The 21,438-nt window shown below is 43.7% G+C and overlaps 2 protein-coding genes across 7 annotated transcripts in view; one reads left to right on the forward strand and one right to left on the reverse strand.

Moving 5' to 3' along the window:
* CFAP410 (cilia and flagella associated protein 410) lies at positions 1-7,391 on the reverse strand. Its single transcript, XM_081910578.1, has 7 exons — positions 7,172-7,391; positions 6,332-6,350; positions 5,169-5,215; positions 3,533-3,762; positions 3,103-3,277; positions 2,116-2,212; positions 1-1,000 (listed from the first exon to the last, which is right to left on the reverse strand). The coding sequence occupies exons 1-7, from the start codon at positions 7,360-7,362 to the stop codon at positions 872-874; spliced, it is 888 nt and encodes a 295-aa protein (XP_081766704.1). The 5' UTR covers positions 7,363-7,391; the 3' UTR covers positions 1-871.
* A 169-nt stretch (positions 7,392-7,560) lies between these two features.
* TRPM2 (transient receptor potential cation channel subfamily M member 2) overlaps positions 7,561-21,438 on the forward strand; it is a 40,028-nt gene continuing 26,150 nt past the window's right edge. The window contains exons 1-6 of one of the 6 annotated variants that reach the window (XM_081910298.1): positions 7,561-7,775; positions 13,031-13,161; positions 15,223-15,530; positions 15,793-15,878; positions 18,861-19,029; positions 20,544-20,724. In XM_081910298.1, the coding sequence (XP_081766424.1) occupies positions 15,336-15,530; positions 15,793-15,878; positions 18,861-19,029; positions 20,544-20,724 (631 nt within the window). In that variant the 5' untranslated portion in view covers positions 7,561-7,775; positions 13,031-13,161; positions 15,223-15,335. The remainder of the gene's footprint in view (positions 7,776-13,030; positions 13,162-15,222; positions 15,531-15,792; positions 15,879-18,860; positions 19,030-20,543; positions 20,725-21,438) is intronic. The other 5 variants (XM_081910297.1, XM_081910300.1, XM_081910302.1 and 2 more) reach the window with 5 other exon arrangements.

Raw genomic sequence — 21,438 nt, forward strand, 5'->3', positions numbered from 1 at the left:
TTGTTGTTGGATTCAGACTTTAATACACTTCCTGAACTATATACCATCAACCACACTTCCCCTGGTCCTTCCGTCACAACAACTAAGTAAACTTACTTTTTCTCTTTTTTTCGGTTACTGTGTAGATTAAGCAAGCAAGTGGCAGAAGAAAGGCAAGGCAATATCCAAAAGGTGCAAGACCGCATTCTAATCGAGTAAGAAACAAGATGTTCCATTGTACAAATCCAGAATTCTGACTACAGGTGACATTCTTGTTAAGTCCAAATCACTATTTAGAAGAGAAGGAAAGGAGAAGAGAAAGCCTAGAAGTTTGCCACTAAATTTGAAGTTCAATGATTTTTTTTAAAAAAAAACGTCTCTGTTTTTGTGTAAATCAGGCCTTAAGATCAAGGATCAGAAGCTCCTGGCCGCAGGAGGATGGCGGCATCATAGGGATTTGTGTTCCAGTATTAAGACTATGCTAACAGAACAGCAGCTTCGGCTGACAGATTCACAACTGAAGCAAGACAAGGAGTGATTTTCTTCTTCTACTGGGGAGGCACTAAGGAGAAGGCAGGGCCACAAATGCTGACCCCTTTTTCCATGTGACAACTACTTGCTGTAATTCGGTGTACACTTGTTTGCCCCTCACTGCCAAAGGCTTTTGCAGGTTGCTGGGTAGCAGTTGCATAGATGCAGGCACACACGTTGTGATTGCAGAGGAAAGCGTGCCTTAGAGCATGGTCCAAGTGCATGATGCACAAGGAATGTATGACATTTCTTCCTGTGTTCAGTAGCACATCCCCATACTAAGCCCAACAGCACAGGGATGGAGCAGCCGGGGCTGGTGATGCTAGTTCCGCTGATCCACAAAACAGCTGCCTCGGAATCGCTATCGGTCCTCATGGAGTTCCTTCTTCTGCAAGGCTTGGAGCTTGTTCCCAGTTGTTTGATGGACAACTTCTAGTCCATCTGAATCAAGCTCTTCTAGGAGCATCATGATGGCATTGAGGATGTTGTTCTGTTAACCCAAGACACACAAGACAAAGGGATCAAAAATGGATCAGGAAATTCACTACTTTTCTGAAGTCTAGTCTCTACTAGTACTTGACCTGCTTAGGGAAGTTTTTAATGTTTAATGCTGTGTTGTGTTTTTAATATTCGGTTGGGAGCCGCCCAGAGTGGCTGGGGAAACCCAGCCAGATGGGCAGGGTATAAATAATAAATTATTATTATTATTGACCATACTTTGCCCTCTCAATTTTCTTACACAAACATAGGTTTCTAGATCAGAGCAAAGGCTCGTCTTGATCAACAAACTGTTCTCACAGTGGCCAGCAAGATGCCTCTGAGAAGCGCAAACATGCAGCAGAACTCCCTTGCTTATAATCTGTAGCAACTACTGCTCTTGAAAACAATGCCGTCCCATCTGCAGGACAACACCACAAGACCAGGCATCTCTGAACGGGGGCACTTGGTTTCCTGCTGCTTATGGCAAAATATCTCAGGATGAGGTCAATTAATGCATGAGTCAGAACAGGCTACCTTTTGAGAGTCTGCCAGTTATGTTATGATATGAATCTGCCCTTCCCCTCCCAGACTGCAAGGGCAGATCAGTTACTTAGAATTAACCGTGGGATGAGGAAGCAAGGCCGGCCAGCCGCTTCTTCCCTGTAGCCAAGATCTGCTTTACCAAGGGAGAGCGAGATAGCAACTCCTTCCTACTACTCAGCAGCACATGGTGAAGTGGAGCTGCCCTCCAGACACTGGCACTGCTGCAGCTTCCCCTTATGGGGTGGTAACAAGATCAGGGTTGTATGGGAGCATTGCCATCCAACCGGAGCTCCTGCAACTGCACAGTTCTGACTTCACCATCACCATGCCCCATCCAGGTTTTCAGCAATGGCCCCAGTGTCGTGAGGGTAGCTCTCCCTCATGCCACATGCTGCTGCACAGGGACAGCAAATTATTCACACATATCCTACATATAGGATCCTGCAGCATTTCAAAGAAGCAGGACCAAGCTATTCCTGACTTGAGCGCCGCAGCAGGGCTTAGCTGAAAGCAGTGGCATAGCGCATCACGCACAAAACACTGAGAGAACTACTGAGAGTGGGGAAAGGTTCTCACACGCACCCGTTTCTTTCGGTTCCCCTCCATCTGCCTAGGGCACAAGGAGACAAACTTCTCCCTCAGAGCAACAGGCTTCATCCCAAGCTGCTCACGGATTTTACTGGGCAGGATAAAAGGAAGAGAAAAAGGAAATAAGTAAAGCAGCCATATGGAAGCACCCACCAGCGCTATCGGAAATGGCAGAGCATAGCTGCTCCTGCTGGACACAAGAGATCAAATCACAAGAGCATTTCAAGACATGAGCTCTTGGCGTCCCACACAATAACACACTATGTGAATTTACACAGGAAGAGGGAGAATCTCTGTGTTGAGTAGGACATTCTATAGCAGGGATGGGAAATCTGTGGCCCTTGATATGTTGTTGGGTTTCATCTCTCATCATCCCTGATGACTGACCATGCTAGCTGGGGCTGATGGGAAATGGAATTCAACAACATACCACTGTACTGTGGAGTGTGTATTTAAATTATGGTCTGTGTGTGTGGTTTGGGGAGCTGCACGGCCAGGGAGAAAACAATGCTGTCCAGGGTTGTAAAGACTGCAGAGAGAATAACTGGGTGCACTCTTCCCACCTTAGATCAAATCTATGCTGTCAGGTGCCATAAGAAAGCTGCAGAGATAGCGCAGGATAATACGCATCCCGGAAATGATCTCTTTCAACTTCTGCCTTCTGGAAGAAAGTATAGGGTCATAAAGACCAGGACTAGCTGCCTGAGAAACAGTTTCTACCCAAATGCAATTCTGGTTTTAAACGCAGTATAAGGAGTCTCTATAGGAGTATATTGTATTTTAAAATGGGGTTTCAGAGTTTTTAGGGGTTTTTGAATGTCTTATGTAGATTTTTCAATTTCATTGTTCTGTATGGGACAATGACAATAAAGATATCATATCGGAGGAGGAGAGGCACAGGTCTCCACCCCCCACCCCCTTTGTGTATTAATAAAGTCGCAATAAAGAAATACCACCAGCAAGAAAGAGAGCCCTTCTCACTTTGTCTCCTCCAAGGTGAAGTTCATGACTTCATTTTCATTCTCTGCTGTAGACTCTGTTACACTGGATTCAGTGGTGGAGTTTTGGCAGAAGTTTTCCACGTCCAATTTGGCCGGGGGTGACGTTATCTCTTCCCCTTCCAGCAGGGAATGGGACAGTTCTTCCTCTGTCACCACTGCAAATATCAGGAAAAAAGCAGAGGGAGCATTTTTGTTAGACGAGCTCAGTGATCTAGGGCTGCCACAGGGAGCCCTTGTGGGCTAGTTCTTTACTTGCAAGGGGTTTCCCACGTGGGTAGTATTAAGAAAATGGGATCCCCAATGGTAGGATTATACCACCACCACATTTTACGGCATGTAGACCTAAGAGAAGTTCAAATCAGCAAATGCAAAACACCAACAGAGGCAGGGCAATTTGCCGTAATACGCACTCCGATTGTCAAGCTTCTGGAGATTCGGAAGGTTGCGCAGCACCGTCATCCGATAGCGATGAGGATCAGGACCACAGCAAGGGTTCTCAGAGAGCCAGAGGATTCTCAGGCGGGGCAGCTTCTTCAGGTGGAACAGCTCAAGGAGGCTTGCAATATTGTTCCTCCTGAGATAAAGCTCCGTTAAGTTCTGGCACTGGTTCATTGGCTCCAGGCTGGAGATGTGATTCGCACTATTGGAGAAAGCAAAGGAAAGTTGGAAACCAGAGGCAAGTGTTATCACCTGTATCAGGCTTGCATGACATAAGGCTCATGATCTGACTGTGATTCCCTGTGAGAAATACACATTATCTGCAGCACTGCCCTGTCTCTCGGCAGGGGGAACATATGAAGCCTCATGACAGCAGTATGGTTGGCACACGATGCAGCAGATCAAGTGCTGGTTCAAAGTCTACCCTCCCATTGCCCTTTCTGCTGGTTACCACTGGCTTAGGTCCTGCTGGTACAACCCACCATCTGGGCAGCCACATTAGGAAGCAGCTCCTTGACAGTGGGGCTTCCCCACCAATGCCACGAGCTCCCTCAATGACAGAAGATGGTGTAGCCAAGCAGAGCTGGCTGGAGGGACACCTCTGCTGCATCCAAACCCCCTCCAGCAAAATAGACATGGGGCTTGGAGATCGCGCTAATTTACAACCACAGACAGTATTGTTTATATTACTGTTTTATTTAGTTTTATTCATTTATTGAATTTGTATACCACTTTTCATTCATAGATCTCAGGGCTGTCCACAACTTTCTTACAACCAAGTCTTGCATCTCTTTATCACACTGTCTATATTGTGCATGGTTTCCTTAAAAACAACAACACACACTCTCTTTCAAATATATTTTAAATATTCCCACATAGGGTCTTTCTTATGGTCAGCATCTGTAACAGTTGATTTGATTGAAATCCTATGTGCTCATAAAATGTGGGTTTTTTTTTAAGGGGGTGTTATTGGGTTGTTGTTTTATTTTGATTATGTATTTTGTGGTTTTATATTTTGATTTTATTCTGTCACCTGCTTTGAGACCTGCGGGTATATAAATTCAATAAATATAAATATAAATATTATAATAATAATTTTAAAGAGAGTTCAGTGTGTTGTATGTAAGCCTATCCCCTCTTTTTACCCGCACATGTAGGAAACTCACAATTAAAGTACGTAGAATGGTTATCAACATTTTTTTACCGTTAGCTAGTACAGTACTGCACATCTCAAATCCTATATATCTAAGTTTATTTTTAAGCTGGTGCTCATATTCACAGTGGTACAAGCAAAATATTCTATTATACAGAAGGAAGGTGGGCATTATTTAGTTTCATAACATCTGTTCCAAGCAGAATTGATGGCAAGTATGAAAGAGATACAAAGGGCGTGTGGCAGAAGGCAGGCAACCCAACAACCAATCAAGGTAAGAAGATGAAGAAAAAGAGTCAAAATGCTATGCATTCTCAACATGGTAGCAGGTAAATAGCCTGGACTGGTTAGGTTTTCAAGGGAGAGTCCTATTCATCCTCAGAAGGGAGATTTTTATTTCCCCTGGCTTGATTTGTTAATCCAACAATTACCTTTTAAGAGACTCCAACACATACCTGAATGTGATTACCTCAATGTTGGGAAGCTCACGGCAGATAGAAATCTAGAAAAAGAGAATCAAGCAGAAAAGAAACTTCAGCAGTCTCTTGTTGGTGGGGCAGGGAGGAAGCATGTAGCTTGCTAACTGACCCAGTAAGCCTGTTAGAAATTTTAGGCACTCATATTGGAAGTTTTGTTTTGCAACCATTTATTTAACTTAGGGCCAAAGAACTCTGAATCAACCAATATTTTAAAAAAATAAATAAATCCCAGGACTACAGGGCTGGAAAGGTCACCTGTGTCAAGGCAGGGTGCTCTGCTTCCAAATTACTTACAAAAGATTAGTATCTCTTTTCTGACAACAGCAGCTTCCTAGGTTCTTAAGACTGTGATTGCTCTGATCTTTTCCTACCAGTAATCATTTTAAGTTGAAGTGCCAAGGATCAAGCCTGGGACCTTCTGAATGCAAAAGCATGTACTCTACCAATGAGCTATACTCCTTAATGGAGATCAGTACAGGCAGTGAAGGCTCTGGGTCCATTACAGCAATCATGTCAATACTGTAATTCCCAGTTGGCCGTGAAAGGTAGGCCAAGACAAAGCACAGAAAGGCGGCATCTCAAGGAAGCCAGACAGCTCTTTGTTTCATACTTACTGACAATTTCTGCATGAAATAGTGGCTGCTGATACTTGTGCTACTGTAAAGCCACCTCATCACCTCCTTATTTCTAGTATACTTCTAGTATAGAAGTATAGTTCTAGAAAGAAGCAAAAAGGATCAAGTTATTAACTTTTGCTTCCTTCTTAGGGCTGGTCTCTCTCTCTGTTTGATTTTAACAAGGAACAGCTAAGAACCACTCCTGACCCCATTCCTTCCTCTGCTGGGAAAATGCAAGTGCTATAATTGATATGAAGACCTTGCCATATCTACTAATCATAGGAGGACTGGAGCATTTCCCCTTTCCAATAACTAAAACAGGCAGGAGAAAACTGGATTGTATGCATCCTCTCATTATAATTAGCTACTGAAGACAAGCAGAAAGCAAAATTTTTGAGATACACCAACAAGTAAGGTATACAAGGGGGGCATCCAAATTCTCTGCTTCTATCCTTTAAAACAACAACGGCAAACACCATGCCAATTCACTGCTTTTTTAAGAAAGTTAGGAACAACACTTACATCTGAGATGCGGCTGCCCCTAAAAGAGAAAAACAATCTTTTTAATAGGTGAAACAGATCATGCACTTAAAAGGCTGAAACAGTATTTATAGCAAGCAAAGGAAAGCCACTTGTGAAAGAGACACACTTAAAGGCCTTTACAAGCATTCAATTGAAGTGTGTCGAGTGGCACTGCAATGACAAGCTCTTCCTCAGCCCCTGTGCACAAATATATCTGTACACATGTCTTTCTGCACCTCTGCAGTGCGTCTACAATTATATGTGCATGAGCACCTCTCCACACAATCCGAAACCAGTGGAGAATTTGCTATGCACATACGAGTATGCAGGGATGTTGCAAACGTCCCAATGGAAGAGGAGCCAGACACTGGATGACTGAAAACAGTGCAAGCAATCAGGTATGCGTCCTCCAGATGTTGCTGTTGGACTCCAACTTCCAGAAAGTCAATTTGCTGGCGAAGCTTTCCCCAAGGCTGCATCTGCTGGGGGCAAAGCACCTGTTGATTTATGCCAGGCATGCTGCCAAAAGAGAGACTGGCCAGGAGAAAACTGTAGCAACCCTCTCAGGTGCAGGAGCACAACAGGGGAGGAAGAATGGACCGGTTTTAGCATCTTTATTTTGTGTTTCGACCGCGTGGTGAGATTCCTGCATTGCAGGGGCTGGACTAGATGATCCTGGGGTCCCTCCTAACTCCATAGAATTGTGGTGCCATTATTCTAACTCCCGGATCTTCCGTTCCCCAGCCGGTCAGCCGCGGACCCCTCTTCCACCCCGGTTTGCAATGCGGCTCTGCCCTCCCAGCTCCGCCGCCAGGTGAGCGCTGGCCTCTCTCCCCGTACCAGCAGTTCAGCTTGCGGACGCCGCTGAGGTCGGTGGCCTTTGCCCGGGAGAGGACCACCTTACGGGTCAGTTTCATGGCCGCAGCGGGGTCGCCGGCCTTCCCGGGCCGGGTCGCCAAGGCCCGCTCGCCAGCTTCCGACGCGTTTCCAAGGGCGGGCCCGGGCGCAGGCGCAGACGCCTTCGCCTCCATACCGCTCACGGCAGAGCCGGCACGCTGGGCCGGGGCGGGGCTTAAACTGCCTGCCCCGCCCCTCGCCCTCTTCACCCAGCAGCGCGAGCCTGAGCCAAACGACTTGCAGGGGGCGGAGTTAGTCGCGGCTCTGGACCTCGAGGGGTGGAGTCAGATGAGTGGGCGGAGTCGCCGGGGAGACCGTTAGTACCTTTTGGCGGCGTTGTGCTCTGCGCGTGCGCGTCAACTGAAATAGGAATGCCGCGGTTGACGACGCTCGCCTGTTCCTCAAATTAATTGTTATTATCGCTCCTACTTTTTTTTCCAGCCAAGAACCTCAAAAGTAGCATACATGGAGCTTAGGCCCCCCTTTTTTGAAATGCTAAAGCGACCCTGTGCGGTTTGTATGTTTGACCCCGGTGTGGGTTAAGGTGGTATGTATGTATATTGAAACTATTTTTTTATGAGTTTTGCTTCTATCTTGTCTTTCCTCTAAGGAACTAAAAGTAGCACATGCGGTTTCTTCCACTCCAATTTTATCCTCACAGCGACCCTGTAAAGTAGACTATGCTGAGAGATTGCAACCTGCCCAGGGCAAAGCTTGTCAGTCTGAGTCTATACCTCAGATAATCTGGGCAGGAACAATACAGTGGTGCCTCGCAAGACGAAATTAATTCGTTCCGCAAGTTTTTTCGTCTTGCGAGTTTTTCGTCTTGCGAAGCATGGTTTCCCATAGGAATGCATTGGAAATCAATCAATGCGTTCCTATGGAAACCGCCTTCAGACCAGGTCCGGGGACAGTCTGTCCCCCGACCTCTTCTGAAGGCTGGGGGGGGCAAGGGCTTTTCTTCCCACCCCCAGCATTTTAAAAAACCCCGGGACAGAGGACTTCTCCGCTGTCCCGGGGTTTTAAAAAATTCTGGCGGGCGGCAGCGAAGGCTTCGCTGCCGCCCGCCAGCATTTTAAAATCGCCCCGGGACAGCGGACTTCTCCGCTGTCCCGGGGCGATTTTAAAGCCCCCGGGAAGGCAGGCGGGGGGGAGCAAAGACTTTCACCCCCCGCCAGCCTTCAGAAGAGGTCCAGGACCTCTTCTGAAGCTCGGCGGGGGGGCGAAAGTTTTTGCTCCCCCCCGCCTGCCTTCAAAAGCCGTCCGGGATAGCGGGAAGCGCTTCCCTGCTATCCTGGACCGCTTTTAAAATGCTGGCGCTGGGGAGCAAAGCCTTCCGGCCCCCGCCGGCCTTCCTGGACCTCTTCTGAAGGCCGGAGGGGGGGAAAGGCTTTGCTCCCCACCGCCAGCATTTAAAAGAGGTCCCCGGAGATTTCCCTATGGGCTTTCTTCTTGCGAAGCAAGCCCATAGGGAAATTTGTCTTGCGAAGCAACTCGCAAACGGAAAACCCTTTCGTCTTGCGGGTTTTCCGTCTTGCGAGGCATTCGTCTTCCGGGGCACCACTGTAATATCCAACAAATAAAGCTAAACTTCATAAGCAGTTTTACTTGAGTGAGGAACATCGTTCTAAAACTGTTTGAAATATACTGTTCTGGCTCAGTTTGTAGATCCATCAGGCACACAAAAAATCTAGCCATTACATGCCTATCCTGTACCCATTTACTTAGAGGTTTTGATGATTAAGCAGTACAGTGGCACCTCTGTTTTCAAAAGTACCAGTAATCCATTCAAGTTCTGAAACCAAGGCGCAAAGGGTGCAGATTTAATTGAGAAACACTCAGTGGAAGCCATTCGACTTCTGAGGCACATTTGAAAATGGAAGCATTTACTTCTGGGTTTTTGGCCCAGATGTTTGAAAACCAAGGCACCTCTGTATATTAGTCCTGGTAAAATAAATTTACTTTGCAATTGGCTCCATTGGTGCTAGTGCAACATCCAGTCTTCAGAAAGAACTATGCAAATTTTAAAAGTTTCTAAATAAATAAAAACAAGCAAAACAAACTTTTGAGTTACAACATTATGTGTCTGGGAGCTTTGTTTTGTTTTTGCTAGTTTATTATGTATTTTGTGTTTTCATGTTGTAAACTGCCTTGTGATCTTCGGGTGAAGGGTGGTATATAAATCTAAACAACAACAACAACTCCTTGTTTTTCACTCTATCTGTGTGTCTTAATAACATGGGCCGCAGATGCCCATGATTACCTAGGCAACTACATTACCCACACCACTCATTAGCAATTGATAAATGGAATATATATATATAAAATACAAGGTAAAAATCACAAGACTGGAACAAATGAGTTTGGGGAAAAATGCAGTAGCTGAGTGAGGATGGACAAATTTAAAACAAGATGGAGATTATTATAACTTGGTAACTAACAAGACTTAAATATTATAGATGGGACCATACTTTCCTGAAGACCATAGTTGCAGCTTGTAACTGTTCTTAGTATTTTGTACTCTCTCCTAAAGAATTGGGATTTGGCCAGAATTAGCCATGATCTGGTAATCTCTAGATTAATTACCACAACAAATTTCACTCTTACTGGAGTTGCCACTGCTTAGAAGTTTTACTTTGGACAATTTGCAGCTGCTGAGTTTATTTATTTTTATTATTTGCTGTCATCTGTAGCCTCATAGCAAGAGTTTTCTATTTGTTGTTGACTGATACAATATTACACAAGTTACACTTGTACTGGCTACAATTAAACTTCTGGGCACACAAATCAAAGTTCTGATTTTTTTTAAAAAAACCCATAAGATCAGAAATTGTCAGGACTTGGCATACTTGAGAAATAACTTTTGTGTTTGTGAACTTTGTCCCCTGTTGTGATCTGGTCATATGGCCCTTGGTGTCCTTTCTATGGACTTAAGGGAGGCAACTAAACTATCCATTAACATGAAATGCCTAATTATGCTTTTTATGGTGCTTAATTATGTAGTACCTGAATGCAGCTGGGCTTCCATTCTCGTGGTCTTTTTCTTTTGTCATTTGCACTGATTTATAAACTTTGCTGTGTTTTATTTATTGGTGTATTTACTGTTTTATCTCACTTCTTATATTTTAACTGTTGGCAACCACCTTGAGGGCTGTTATGAGATGGTGGTACTGTATGTAGGTTAACAAAAATCCATAAAAGGATACACTTCCTTGAGGAAAGATGTCTAGAGCTTGTGCAACAAATAAGTGACAACTTGGCATTTATACTACAGTGTGGATGGAAAAAGATGCATGTCTCTGACCGCCCTTTATCTCAGTCACCAGAGCACCTTTCATTTTTCTTCAGCATATATCCTAGAAGCTCTTTGGTGACCTTGATGTCTGAGATTAATGTACTTTCCATCTTTTCTAAAGTAATTTTTTACATAATTGCCTGTTGGTTTTTCCTTTCACAGAGCTGTAAAAACTTGAAAAGCACTCCTTTTCACGGGCACTCAGGGGCACCTTCTAAGCTCATTAGAGCTTTAGACATACTTGCCTAAATAGACTTGGATCAGGACCTCAGTGGTTATATTGTAGACAGCATGATGCCAGCCAGATGGTGGGGTGGAGGGCATCTAAGTTGGCTGAGAAAAGAAGCAGCTAAATCAGAAATAGCCAATGTGGTGCCTGTTGTGGGCCATAGCTCCCATCTGACTGAGCCAGCATGACCAATGGTCGGTGATAATAGAATCCTAGAATTGAAGGGATGCTGAGGGTCATCTTGACCAACCCCCTGCAATGCAGGAATCTCAACTAATGCATCCATGACAGATGGCCATCCAACCTCTGCTTAAAAACCTCCAAGGAAGGAGAGTCTACCACCTCCTGAGGGAGTCCATTCCACTGTCAAACAGCTCTTAATGTCAGAAAGTTCTTCCTGAAGTTTAGTTGCAATCACCTTTTCTGTAACTTGAAGCCATTGGTTTGTGTCCTACCCTCCAAAGCAAGAAAAAACAAGCTTGCTCCATATTCCATGTGACAGTCCTTTAGATATTTGAAGATAGCCATCATATTTCCTCCCTGATTCCTCTTTACCATGCTAAACATACCCAACTCCTTCAACCATTTATCATAAGGCTTGGTTTCCAGATCCTTGATCATCTTGGTTGCCCTCCTCTGCACATGTTCCACCTTGTCAATAACTTCTTCAATTGTGGTGCCCAGAAGTAGACACACTATTCCAGGTGGGGTCTGACCAAGGCAGAATAGAGTGGTACTATTACTTCCGTTCATCTGGACACTGCACTTCTGATGCAGCCTAAAATAGCATATGAGAATAGAATGGTGATGAGAGTTGTAGTATAAAACTTAGAAATGGAGGGGATCACATGAGCTAACCCTGTGCTAGTGCTTATGCTACATATGTATTAAACTACTGGTTTATTAACTGGAATTTCCAGTTATAATACCTGCATCTGAGATAGCAAGATAGTTAAAGACCTCTGCCTGAGAGCTTGGAGAAGTAATGGTCAAAGGAAATACTTTAAGGATCACTGGCCTAAGCATCATGAGTCTCATGTGCAGCAGATGTATTAATAAGGTGATATAATAAAGAGGTGGTTTAATAAACAGTACTAGATGAGATTAAAGGTGAGTGGAATGCTTTCCCATGTTAAAAAATCATTTTAAGTAGAAAACTATCATATTGGGGACAACATTCTGGCTCAGCCTGTCACTTATTTTGCTGCTTTGGTAACTAGTACTTTATGAGATAGGTGACTTACTATATCTCCATTAAAATACAATAATGCTTTATGCAATGCAATGTCATTTTCAATTATCATTATATCAATGAAAGTTGTGTGTGTAGGAAGGGAGTCTTATCATTTTAGAACTTTTCCCATTTTGGCTCTTATTCCCACCTTTAAATAATTTATTTAAAATGGTTTTGCATGTGTACATGGAAAGCTAAAATAAGGACTTCTGCTTTTAATTGCATTGCTCACAGATATTTTTATAAATAAACAATCTCCACTAGAAATGATTTTCTCCATCCACAACATTATTTTGGCGACAGCTATTTATCAATACGTAAAGGGAAGACCCATGAAGTGGTAAGTGAATTTTGACCCTTGCTTTTACCACAAAGGATCCAACAGATATTATGGCAGCTGGAAGCATGTACTGCTAGCGCAGTACATGCAGTAGTATCTATAAGGCTGGACTGTTGTGGTTGCATGTAGTCACAGTCTCTAAGATTTTCATGCAGGCCTACTACCTTGGGCCATTCCTTGGCTTTCCCCCCAAACAATTTAGTGTATTTTATCCTTATTATATGGAATATTGTGAGCTAAATGCAGTTATTCACTCTGGGGAATTGTTAGCCTATTTTTACAAGAATGTCACCATAACACTAGCAGGAAGGAGAGTCGGCTAATCGCAGTCGAGTATACTGCATCCATACTGTATGCAGATCAGACCCCAGAGGCATCTTCTTAAGTTATTGGGGCATAATTTGTTTCTGATACATGTGGACTGGTAGCCACATTGGAACATGCATCAAAAAGCAATTTGACTTTCGCCCCATCATTTATATTTCTCATTTGGGGAAGCTCCTCAGTGGGACTGTTCAGAAACTAGACTGCTTTCTCTACAATTGTTCAAGACAGATGTGTGACTCTACACCACACAATCTAGCACACTCTGGATTTGCCTTCCTGCCCCAAGCTCTTGAGCGGGGCTGGGGACAGTTTCTTTCTGCAGTGTGATTTGTTGGCAAGCTGCCAACCCTTGATCTGTCTCCTCCTCTTAACTGCAGTCACTTCAGAAAGGCTTCCTCTTTCTCCAGCCATAAAGTGACCAGCTTGCAGCATGAGACAGAGGTATGTCCCTCGTGTCTGGCAGGAAGTACATGAGTAGGAGTGGGATCGGGAGGATGCAGCAGGAAAGGTAGAGACAAGCTGTTTGTGTGTGTGGCTTTGCGTTGCAAATTCTAAGAACCTTTAAAATGGGGGGAGAGGGGCTGAAGTAGCAAAGGCTGGGAATTTGCACCTAAGTGATGCTTTGCACATTTAGAGATGGATAAAACAGTCTCTGCAGAAATTGCTTAGTAATTCTACTGACTGGACTGAAATACTCTGCACTGCAAGGTCAGGAGAAATCCTTGATGCATTTTAAACAGTCTGAGATCGCTTTGTGCAATGCACACTGAACTGGATGCTTATGTGCATAGAGATATTAACTGTACGTGCATGCGTGGATGAGTTGATGCTTCGTATTTTCTTCTTTCAAGCTGTACCTCATTAGCTAATGTGTATTTATTCAGAAGTATGTGGATTCAATGTTTCTTACTCCTAAATAAGGTGTGCATAGGATTGTAGTTCATGCCTATAGGAAAACCTTGGCAAAGTGCTTACAGCGAGACCATTTATGAGACTATCCAGAGCTAGAAAATGTCTTTTTTGATTTTTGGAGTTAGAATGACATTTTTAGGAAGCTGCTGTGACAGAAGTGCAATCAGTACTAGAGCACATGCTGATACTTTTTATTGAGCTCTCAGCTGATGTGAACTTTGCTGGTTACACCATTCCCAATTATATCTCCACCTTCCCTTTGCTAGAAATATTTGAAGCATCATAAAAACCACCTGAGGTCTTTAGTCTCTAGTGGCATAATACGTGTTGTTTCAAATGTTTCCTTAAGTGAATTAAATAAGGGGGGGGGGATAATTGAATTACTAATCTTAAGAAAACGGTTTAAGATGCACTATTGGAGCCAGAAAATGTAGATAACTCATAAATGAAGAGACTTACCATAGTTTGCCCATTTGTATGTTTTTGTCTAAAATTTCTCAAATATTTCCCAACTAAAGAGAGATCAGGGTGGTGTGTAGAGAGGCACTGCTTACAGTAGGCATACAGCACAATTCTAAGCATGTTGGAAGTCTCACTGAATTCAAATGGGCTTGCTGCCTTGAAAGTATGCTCAGAATTGCAGCCTTAATGCGAGAACAACCGCTGTGCCTTTTCTTGTGGAAAGGACATTACATCTAGTAACAGATATAAGGATTTGCCATTATTAAAGACTTTGGGTCTCCATGTCACCTTATACCACCTTGTGTACCAGTCACTCCTTAAACATTGGTACCTAAGATGCCTGGGTAGAAGACTAATAATGTATCCAATAAAGGTGGGTTTCTCTGCTGCATAGCAGAAATTTCTTTCAGTGCAGACAACAGCAGAAAACTGGATTGGATACTGGAAAGTATGTGAGAAAGAATTATTGACCAAACAGATTTTGCCATGATTCCCATAAAACGTTAGGACAGAAATTGGAAGCCTGTGTGGCCTTCCAGATGTTGTTGGACTCTAACTCTTATCCGCCCCAGCCAACATAGCCAACAGTCCGGGATGATGGGAGCTATAGTCTATCCACTGCTGGAGGGGCACAGATTCCCTACCCCTGTGTTAGGCTGTCAACTTTTCCCTTTTCTTGCGAGGAATCCTTTTCGGAATAAGGGAATTTCCCTTAAAAAAGGGGGAAAGTTGGCAGCTATGGTTAGGGCATTATGATGTAGTGGAAGATGCAGAAAGTATTAAGATTATTCTATATTTTACTCTTACATTTGTCTTGTCTACAAATAAGCAGCATCAGTCAGGGAGATCTAGTCTAACTAGAAATAAGCACCTGGTTGACCACGGTGAGAACATGATGTTAGACTAGATGGGCCTTTGGCCTGGTCCAGCAAGGCTCTTTTTGTGTTTTTAAGACTTTCCCCTGCTGTTGTTCAATTAACAGGACAACATTTATCCCTGTAGCTCAGTGCTTTTTCAGCATGTTAGTACTTAAAATATATTTGCGTACCTTGAATACTAGTCATAACCTCAGTGTTGTGGTACTATCTGAACATAGGGGAATCTAGCAAATTCACCATATTACTTAAATTGAAATATGAGAAAATGATGGAAGTGCTTCAGTCAGCAGATCCATTTTGGTGTTTCCAAAATGCAGGTAGTGCACTCCTGTTGAATTCCACTATCTCTGAGGTGATGGTTTTGAGGGATCCTTTTCCAATTGTGTTTGAAGTCTGAACAGCATCAGTGAGTGACCTGAGAAATATAGCCATGGCTGGGCCAGGCAGGCGAATCAGAACACTCCCTACGGATCTGAATAAGGTCTGCCCTGATGAAGGAGATGGCTATCCTGTGTATCCTAGGAGCTACTATGACCTTGATGTGGTCCCTAATCTCAGACGAAGTAACAGCGCCTTTAGTAAGAGCAAGAAGAGGGCTCACTTTAACTCTGGTGCCAATGAAAAGGTAAGTTAAATAAAAGGAAGTCATACATTGGAGGAGTAAACTGACATGGGGTGGAAATCATGAGTGCAAGTTGAAGCGAAAAAATAACCCCATCTTAAAAGGATAGCTTGGCTACAAGCTGAACTGTGTCCCTTAAAAGACCCCAAATTCTGCATTGTGCAGAAATGAATTTTATTCAAATGATGCAAATTAGCACTTTTTTTGTAGCATTTTATTTTTTATCTGCTACTTTTTGTTGACTGCTCTGTTCCCAATATCATAGGAAAATCTCAGCACATGGATCCCTGAAAACATACGGAAAAAAGAATGTGTCTATTTTATTGAAGGTTCCCAAATGTCAGATTCTGGGTAAGTGCCTTGTTTTCACTTCTCACTTCATACACTTCTAACTCTGGCTTCAACCATTATTCACAATTATTTTCGCTGCGCAGCGAAAGCAGTGATCCCTCTTGCTGTTCTGGCTTCTGGGATAACTGGACAGCCTGCATAACTCCATAAGATGCACATACATTTCCCCTTACTTTTTAGAAGGGAAAAAGTCAGTCTTATAGAGAAAAAAATACGGTACTTAACCCGAGCTACCACAGTATAGAAAAATTAAATTAAATTTACATTTAAAATAAAACCCAAAATTTTAAAATTCAAACTCAGTAAAAGGACTATGCTGTGTAAATTGTGTTCAGTTGAGCTGAATGCATGTCTATACATAACGCTTGACAGCATTTGAGCTTCTCTCATGCTTCATGTGTGTTTTGCTATAAATGCTGTTATGACAGAAATTCAGAAGAAAAACAGATATATATTATGTTTGTCCTAGGAGCCAATTTAAAACAAAACCAATTAGGGCTGTAATCCTATATGCACTTACCTAAGGATAAGCTCTACTGAACTCAGTGGGACTTACTTCTGAGTAGGCATGTATAGGATTGCACTGTTAATCTTCATGCACAAAAGCTATCTTGAGTTGTATTTAGAGGATGGAATTGTCATCCTGTTAACACCTGTGGACCTATTCATGTCACCTGGCCAGGTTGTGGGGAGTAGCTGAGGCAAAAGTCACTTGGAAATGCTATGATTAATACCCCACAGCCCCTGGCAAAACTGATCATGCGCATTTGCTAGTATGGATGAAATTCAGCTGCTAGCATGTGCTAGCAAACGCTCCAAAATTGTGATGTTTGTAGTAGCTTGCCAAGAGATCAATACTTTGTCTACTAACGGGTGGACTGAAATCCAGCATGAAGAAGATTTTTGAGCAGTTATCATCATATTCTCTGTACACAAAACAGATGGATCTAATGAAAGCTTATGCATCAGTGCATGTGCTAGTCTTTAAGGTGCCACAGGAGGAATCCAAAATTTTGAGAAAGGAAATGCAGTGAATTGTGAATTATGGAATGGTGAGACCTGGAGACCCTATGCTCCACTGTCATGGAAGGCTTAGAACAGGCATAGGCAACCTTCGGCCCTCCAGATGTTTTGGACTACAATTCCAATCATCCCTGACCAATAGTCCTGTTAGCTAGGGATCATGGGAGTTGAAGGCCAAAACATCTGGAGGGCCGAAGTTTGCCTATGCCTGGCTTAGAAGATACACCAGTCACGAAGCTATCTTTTTTTATTATTATTTGTCTCCAACAAGAATACAAGACCAATGGAAAACCTATTACTCCACGCAGGTCTCAGATTCAAGTAAATCCAGTACAAACTACATAATGAAACCATCCACAGGCCACCATCTCGTATCTGAACTTAATGTTGCTTATGAAGAACAGTACAGCTTGAGTGCACCAAAATTTACTCGATTGCACAATGATTAAAGCTATAGAAGCTCTGTCCTGTAAGAAATTTGACAACTCTAGCAAAGCCAAGTAATAGTCATTTCATGAATTGCTATGTCCCTTCCAGTCGGGATTCAGGCCTCATCATGGGACTGAAACTGCCTTGGTCGCACTGGTTGATGATCTCCGGCGGGCTAGGGACAAAGGTGAGAGCTGTTTCCTAGTTCTGCTGGATCTCTTAGCGGCGTTTGATACCATCGACCATAACATCCTTCTGGACCGTCTTGAGGGGCTGGGAGCTGGGGGCACTGTCATACAGTGGTTCCGCTCCTTCCTCCTGGGCCGTGTTCAGAAAGTGGTGGTGGGGGATGAGTGTTCAGACCCCTAGGCTCTCACTTGTGGGGTGCCTCAGGGTTCTATCCTCTCCCCCATGCTTTTCAACATTTACAAGCAACCGCTGGGAGAGATCATCAGGAGGTTTGGGCTGGGTGTTCATCAGTATGCGGATGATACCCAGCTCTACCTCTCTTTTAAATCAGAACCAGTGAAGGCGGTGAAGGTCCTGTGTGAGTGTCTGGAGGCGGTTGGAGGATGGATGGCGGCTAACAGATTGAGTTGAATCCGGACAAGACAGAAGTACTGTTTTGGGGGGACAGGAGGCGGGCAGGTGTGGAGGATTCCCTGGTCCTGAATGGGGTAACTGTGCCCCTGAAGGACCAGGTGCGCAGCCTGGGAGTCATTTTGGACTCACAGCTGTCCATGGAGGCACAGGTCAAATCTGTGTCCAGGGCAGCTGTTTACCAGCTCCATCTGGTACGTAGGCTGAGACCCTATCTGCCTGCGGACTGTCTCGCCGGAGTGGTGCATGCTCTGGTTATCTCCCGCTTGGACTACTGCAATGCACTCTACGTGGGGCTACCTTTGAAGGTGACTCGGAAACTACAACTAATCCAGAATGCGGCAGCTAGACTGGTGACTGGGGGCGGCTGCCGAGACCATATAACACCGGTCTTGAAAGACCTACATTGGCTCCCAGTACGTTTCCGAGCACAATTCAAAGTGTTGGTGCTGACCTTTAAAGCCCTAAACGGCCTCGGTCCAGTATACCTGAAGGAGCGTCTCCACCCCCATCATTCTGCCCGGTCGCTGAGGTCCAGCGCCGAGGGCCTTCTGGCAGTTCCCTCATTGCGAGAAGCAAAGCTACAGGGAACCAGGCAGAGGGCCTTCTCGGTAGTGGCGCCTGCCCTGTGGAATGCCCTTCCAGCAGATGTCAAAACGATAAACAACTACCTGACATTCAGAAGACATCTTAAGGCAGCCCTGTTCAGGGAAGTTTTTAACGTGTGATATTTTACTGTATTTTTGGTTTCTATGGAAGCCGCCCAGAGTGGCTGGGGAGGCCCAGCCAGATGGGCGGGGTATAAATAATAAATTATTATTAAATTATTATTATTATAACCCTCTGTTTTATTGTGGATCCAGCAGGCTGCTCTGAAAGGGCTACCAAGTAGCTTCTTAGATTCAATGGTGGTGTTTTATTTCCCCCCAGGAAAGTAGTGTGTGAGTGTGGCTATCTCAGGGAGCAGCACTTGGAGGAGGCCATAAAGCCTGCCATGTTTCAGGGGAAAGAATGGGATCCCAGAAGACACGTCCAGGAAGTGCCAACAGATGCTTTTGGGGATCTCAGCTTCACAACCGTGGGGCAGAAAACAGGGAAGGTGAGTTAGCACATGCAAGGGACTGGAGCCTACTACTTCAACATGAGTGGTTAACATTCATAGCAGCTGAAAGTTGTGTAGGCCATAAGGATTTCTAGTAAGATTTGGAAGCTAAGAAGAGAGCATTGTTTATAAAGCTTGTAAGGGAAGTGGGTTAAAAAAACACCTGCCAATTAAATTTTTGATTAAGTGTTCAGGCTGCAAGGGCAAGAATGAAAAGTAAGACACTGTACTCATACTCTGGGATTCTAACCTACTAGGTATCCTTTAAATGCTATGGGGGCTCCAAGCTGGCCCCTATGCAACGAGTATATCCTACTTTGTTGCTATAACTCTTCATGGCTAGGGCAACCCAGCCAGATGAGCAGGGTATTAATGTTTTTGTTAATAATCCCACAGCCATGCAGGCAAGACCAACTGCATGTGTCTCATTACAAAATTATAATCTTGACAGTATTGAAGGTGACAATTTAGTCCCATTCAGTTGAAATGCTTATGCACTGAATCAATATCTGAAACAACCCCCTAAAAGGTAGTCTCACCCCCAGTGTCATTCATCATCTGTGCCTGATCTCTGCATATATAGTTTGAATGTATGCAGAGAGGAAGCTGTGCATGCAAATGTTCCCTCACTGCAGATGTTTATTCTGAGTGCGTGAACCTCAGGCTGAGGCAAGCTGGTGTGTGAGACATTGGTTGGAGGTACCAGTAGGTGCAGCCCTGTTCATGTAGATTCATCATGAAGCATTTCATCTGAATAGTGTTTTTTTGTGATAAGGGGAGCAACTGTCTGGAGTGGGGAGCCTGCTTCTGCATGTGGAGGCTCCCTACATTAGGCAGAACATTTATTTCCTGTCATCCTTCAACTTACAGAGTGGGGTGGGGAGGGGAACACAGTTAGTGCACCTGTTTCCACAGCCCGCAATTATGTGTTGTTTTTCCCAGCTCCCAAAATGTCCAGAAATAGAGCTTGCATAGCATAGATACTGGGAATTATTAACATTAGGCTGGTGCCCTCACTGTACTATTTTAGATGTCTAATAAAAACTTCTTTATTTTATTTTAGCAAGCCTAGCCAGACACATAATTTATTCATGTACACTTGTTTTTAATATTTGCTGAATTTATCAGTGCTACACTGATAATTCTTATGTGCATTGGTTGGAGATTTTATCAAGTGGTTTATATTCTCTAATAAATTAATAAATAATAAGTGGAACAATAAGAAGAGTTGTCTCTGAGTGAAAAAGAACCCTTTGTAGATTGAAATAGATTTCTGCCCCCCCTCCCCCAAAGTCACAGAAGATATTCTCTACGTTGTCTTTGTGACTTCCTATTCCACTCAGACACAAATCTTTGGGAATATGTTGCTGATTCACAAGACTCCTTGGATGCTTGAATGGGAGGGCCTGTGGAGAGCCTGGAGCTCTTACGATATTGGCCATAGTTGCTAGAATCAGAGAATAGCTTTCTCATACCATCTGTGCTTTATTTGCTTTATTCTCCTGTTGCAGTTTGTGCGTGTCTCCTCTAATACCCCCCCAAGCGTAATTTACCAGCTGATGACGCAGCACTGGGGACTTGATATACCCAACCTCTTAATATCTGTGACAGGAGGAGCTAAAAACTTCAACATGAAGCTGAGACTGAAAAACATATTCCGGAGGGGGCTTGTTAAAGTAGCACAGACAACAGGTAAGGCAGAATCCTGCTCCAAAGCCACCAATAAAGGGCATATTCCTGTATTGTTTCTCTGTTTCTTTATGTAATATTGTTACCTGCTCCCTCACTTCTCCAGATGGTAAGAGGGTTACAAGGAAGCAGCACCTACTCAGGTTTCATTTCATATGGAAAGAAATCACTGGAAGCTTACTGGTATTTTGTAATATTTGTATTTATTCACAAATATACAAGTTGCACTTTGGTGGAGATACAGCATCAAGTACTCCAACTCACATCCCCACCAAAGTTCACCGCATCCACATCAAGTCTTGCAGCACCTTTAGAGGTCCAGAAGTCCAAAATCTGTCCTTTTTGCCTGATTCTATCTGCCTCAAGCTGCTATGTGTAGGGATGTGTACTATGGACATATCATTCAGATTTTTGCTAGCCATTGATAAAGTTTGCCATTAAGAGCCAATAGCTAGGATTGTCATATTTCAAAAAGTGAAAATCTAGACACAAAAGTTGTTGAGCTGTTATTTGTAAATAAATAAATTGAAGTTTTTAGGAAAATCACCAAAAAACAACAACACTTCTGCCATACACCCAGGATTTTCCAGACTTTTCAGCTGCTTTCTAAAAATTCCGCCTGGACACCACACCATTTTAGACGGACAAATGCCAGATGTATGGTAGCCCTAGGCTACTCTCCATTTTTTAAAATGGGGGTTTTGCTGTGCAAAATGT

Source organism: Podarcis melisellensis, assembly GCF_964234715.1.
Source record: "Podarcis melisellensis genome assembly, chromosome: 5".
Classification (NCBI taxonomy): domain Eukaryota; kingdom Metazoa; phylum Chordata; class Lepidosauria; order Squamata; family Lacertidae; genus Podarcis; species Podarcis melisellensis.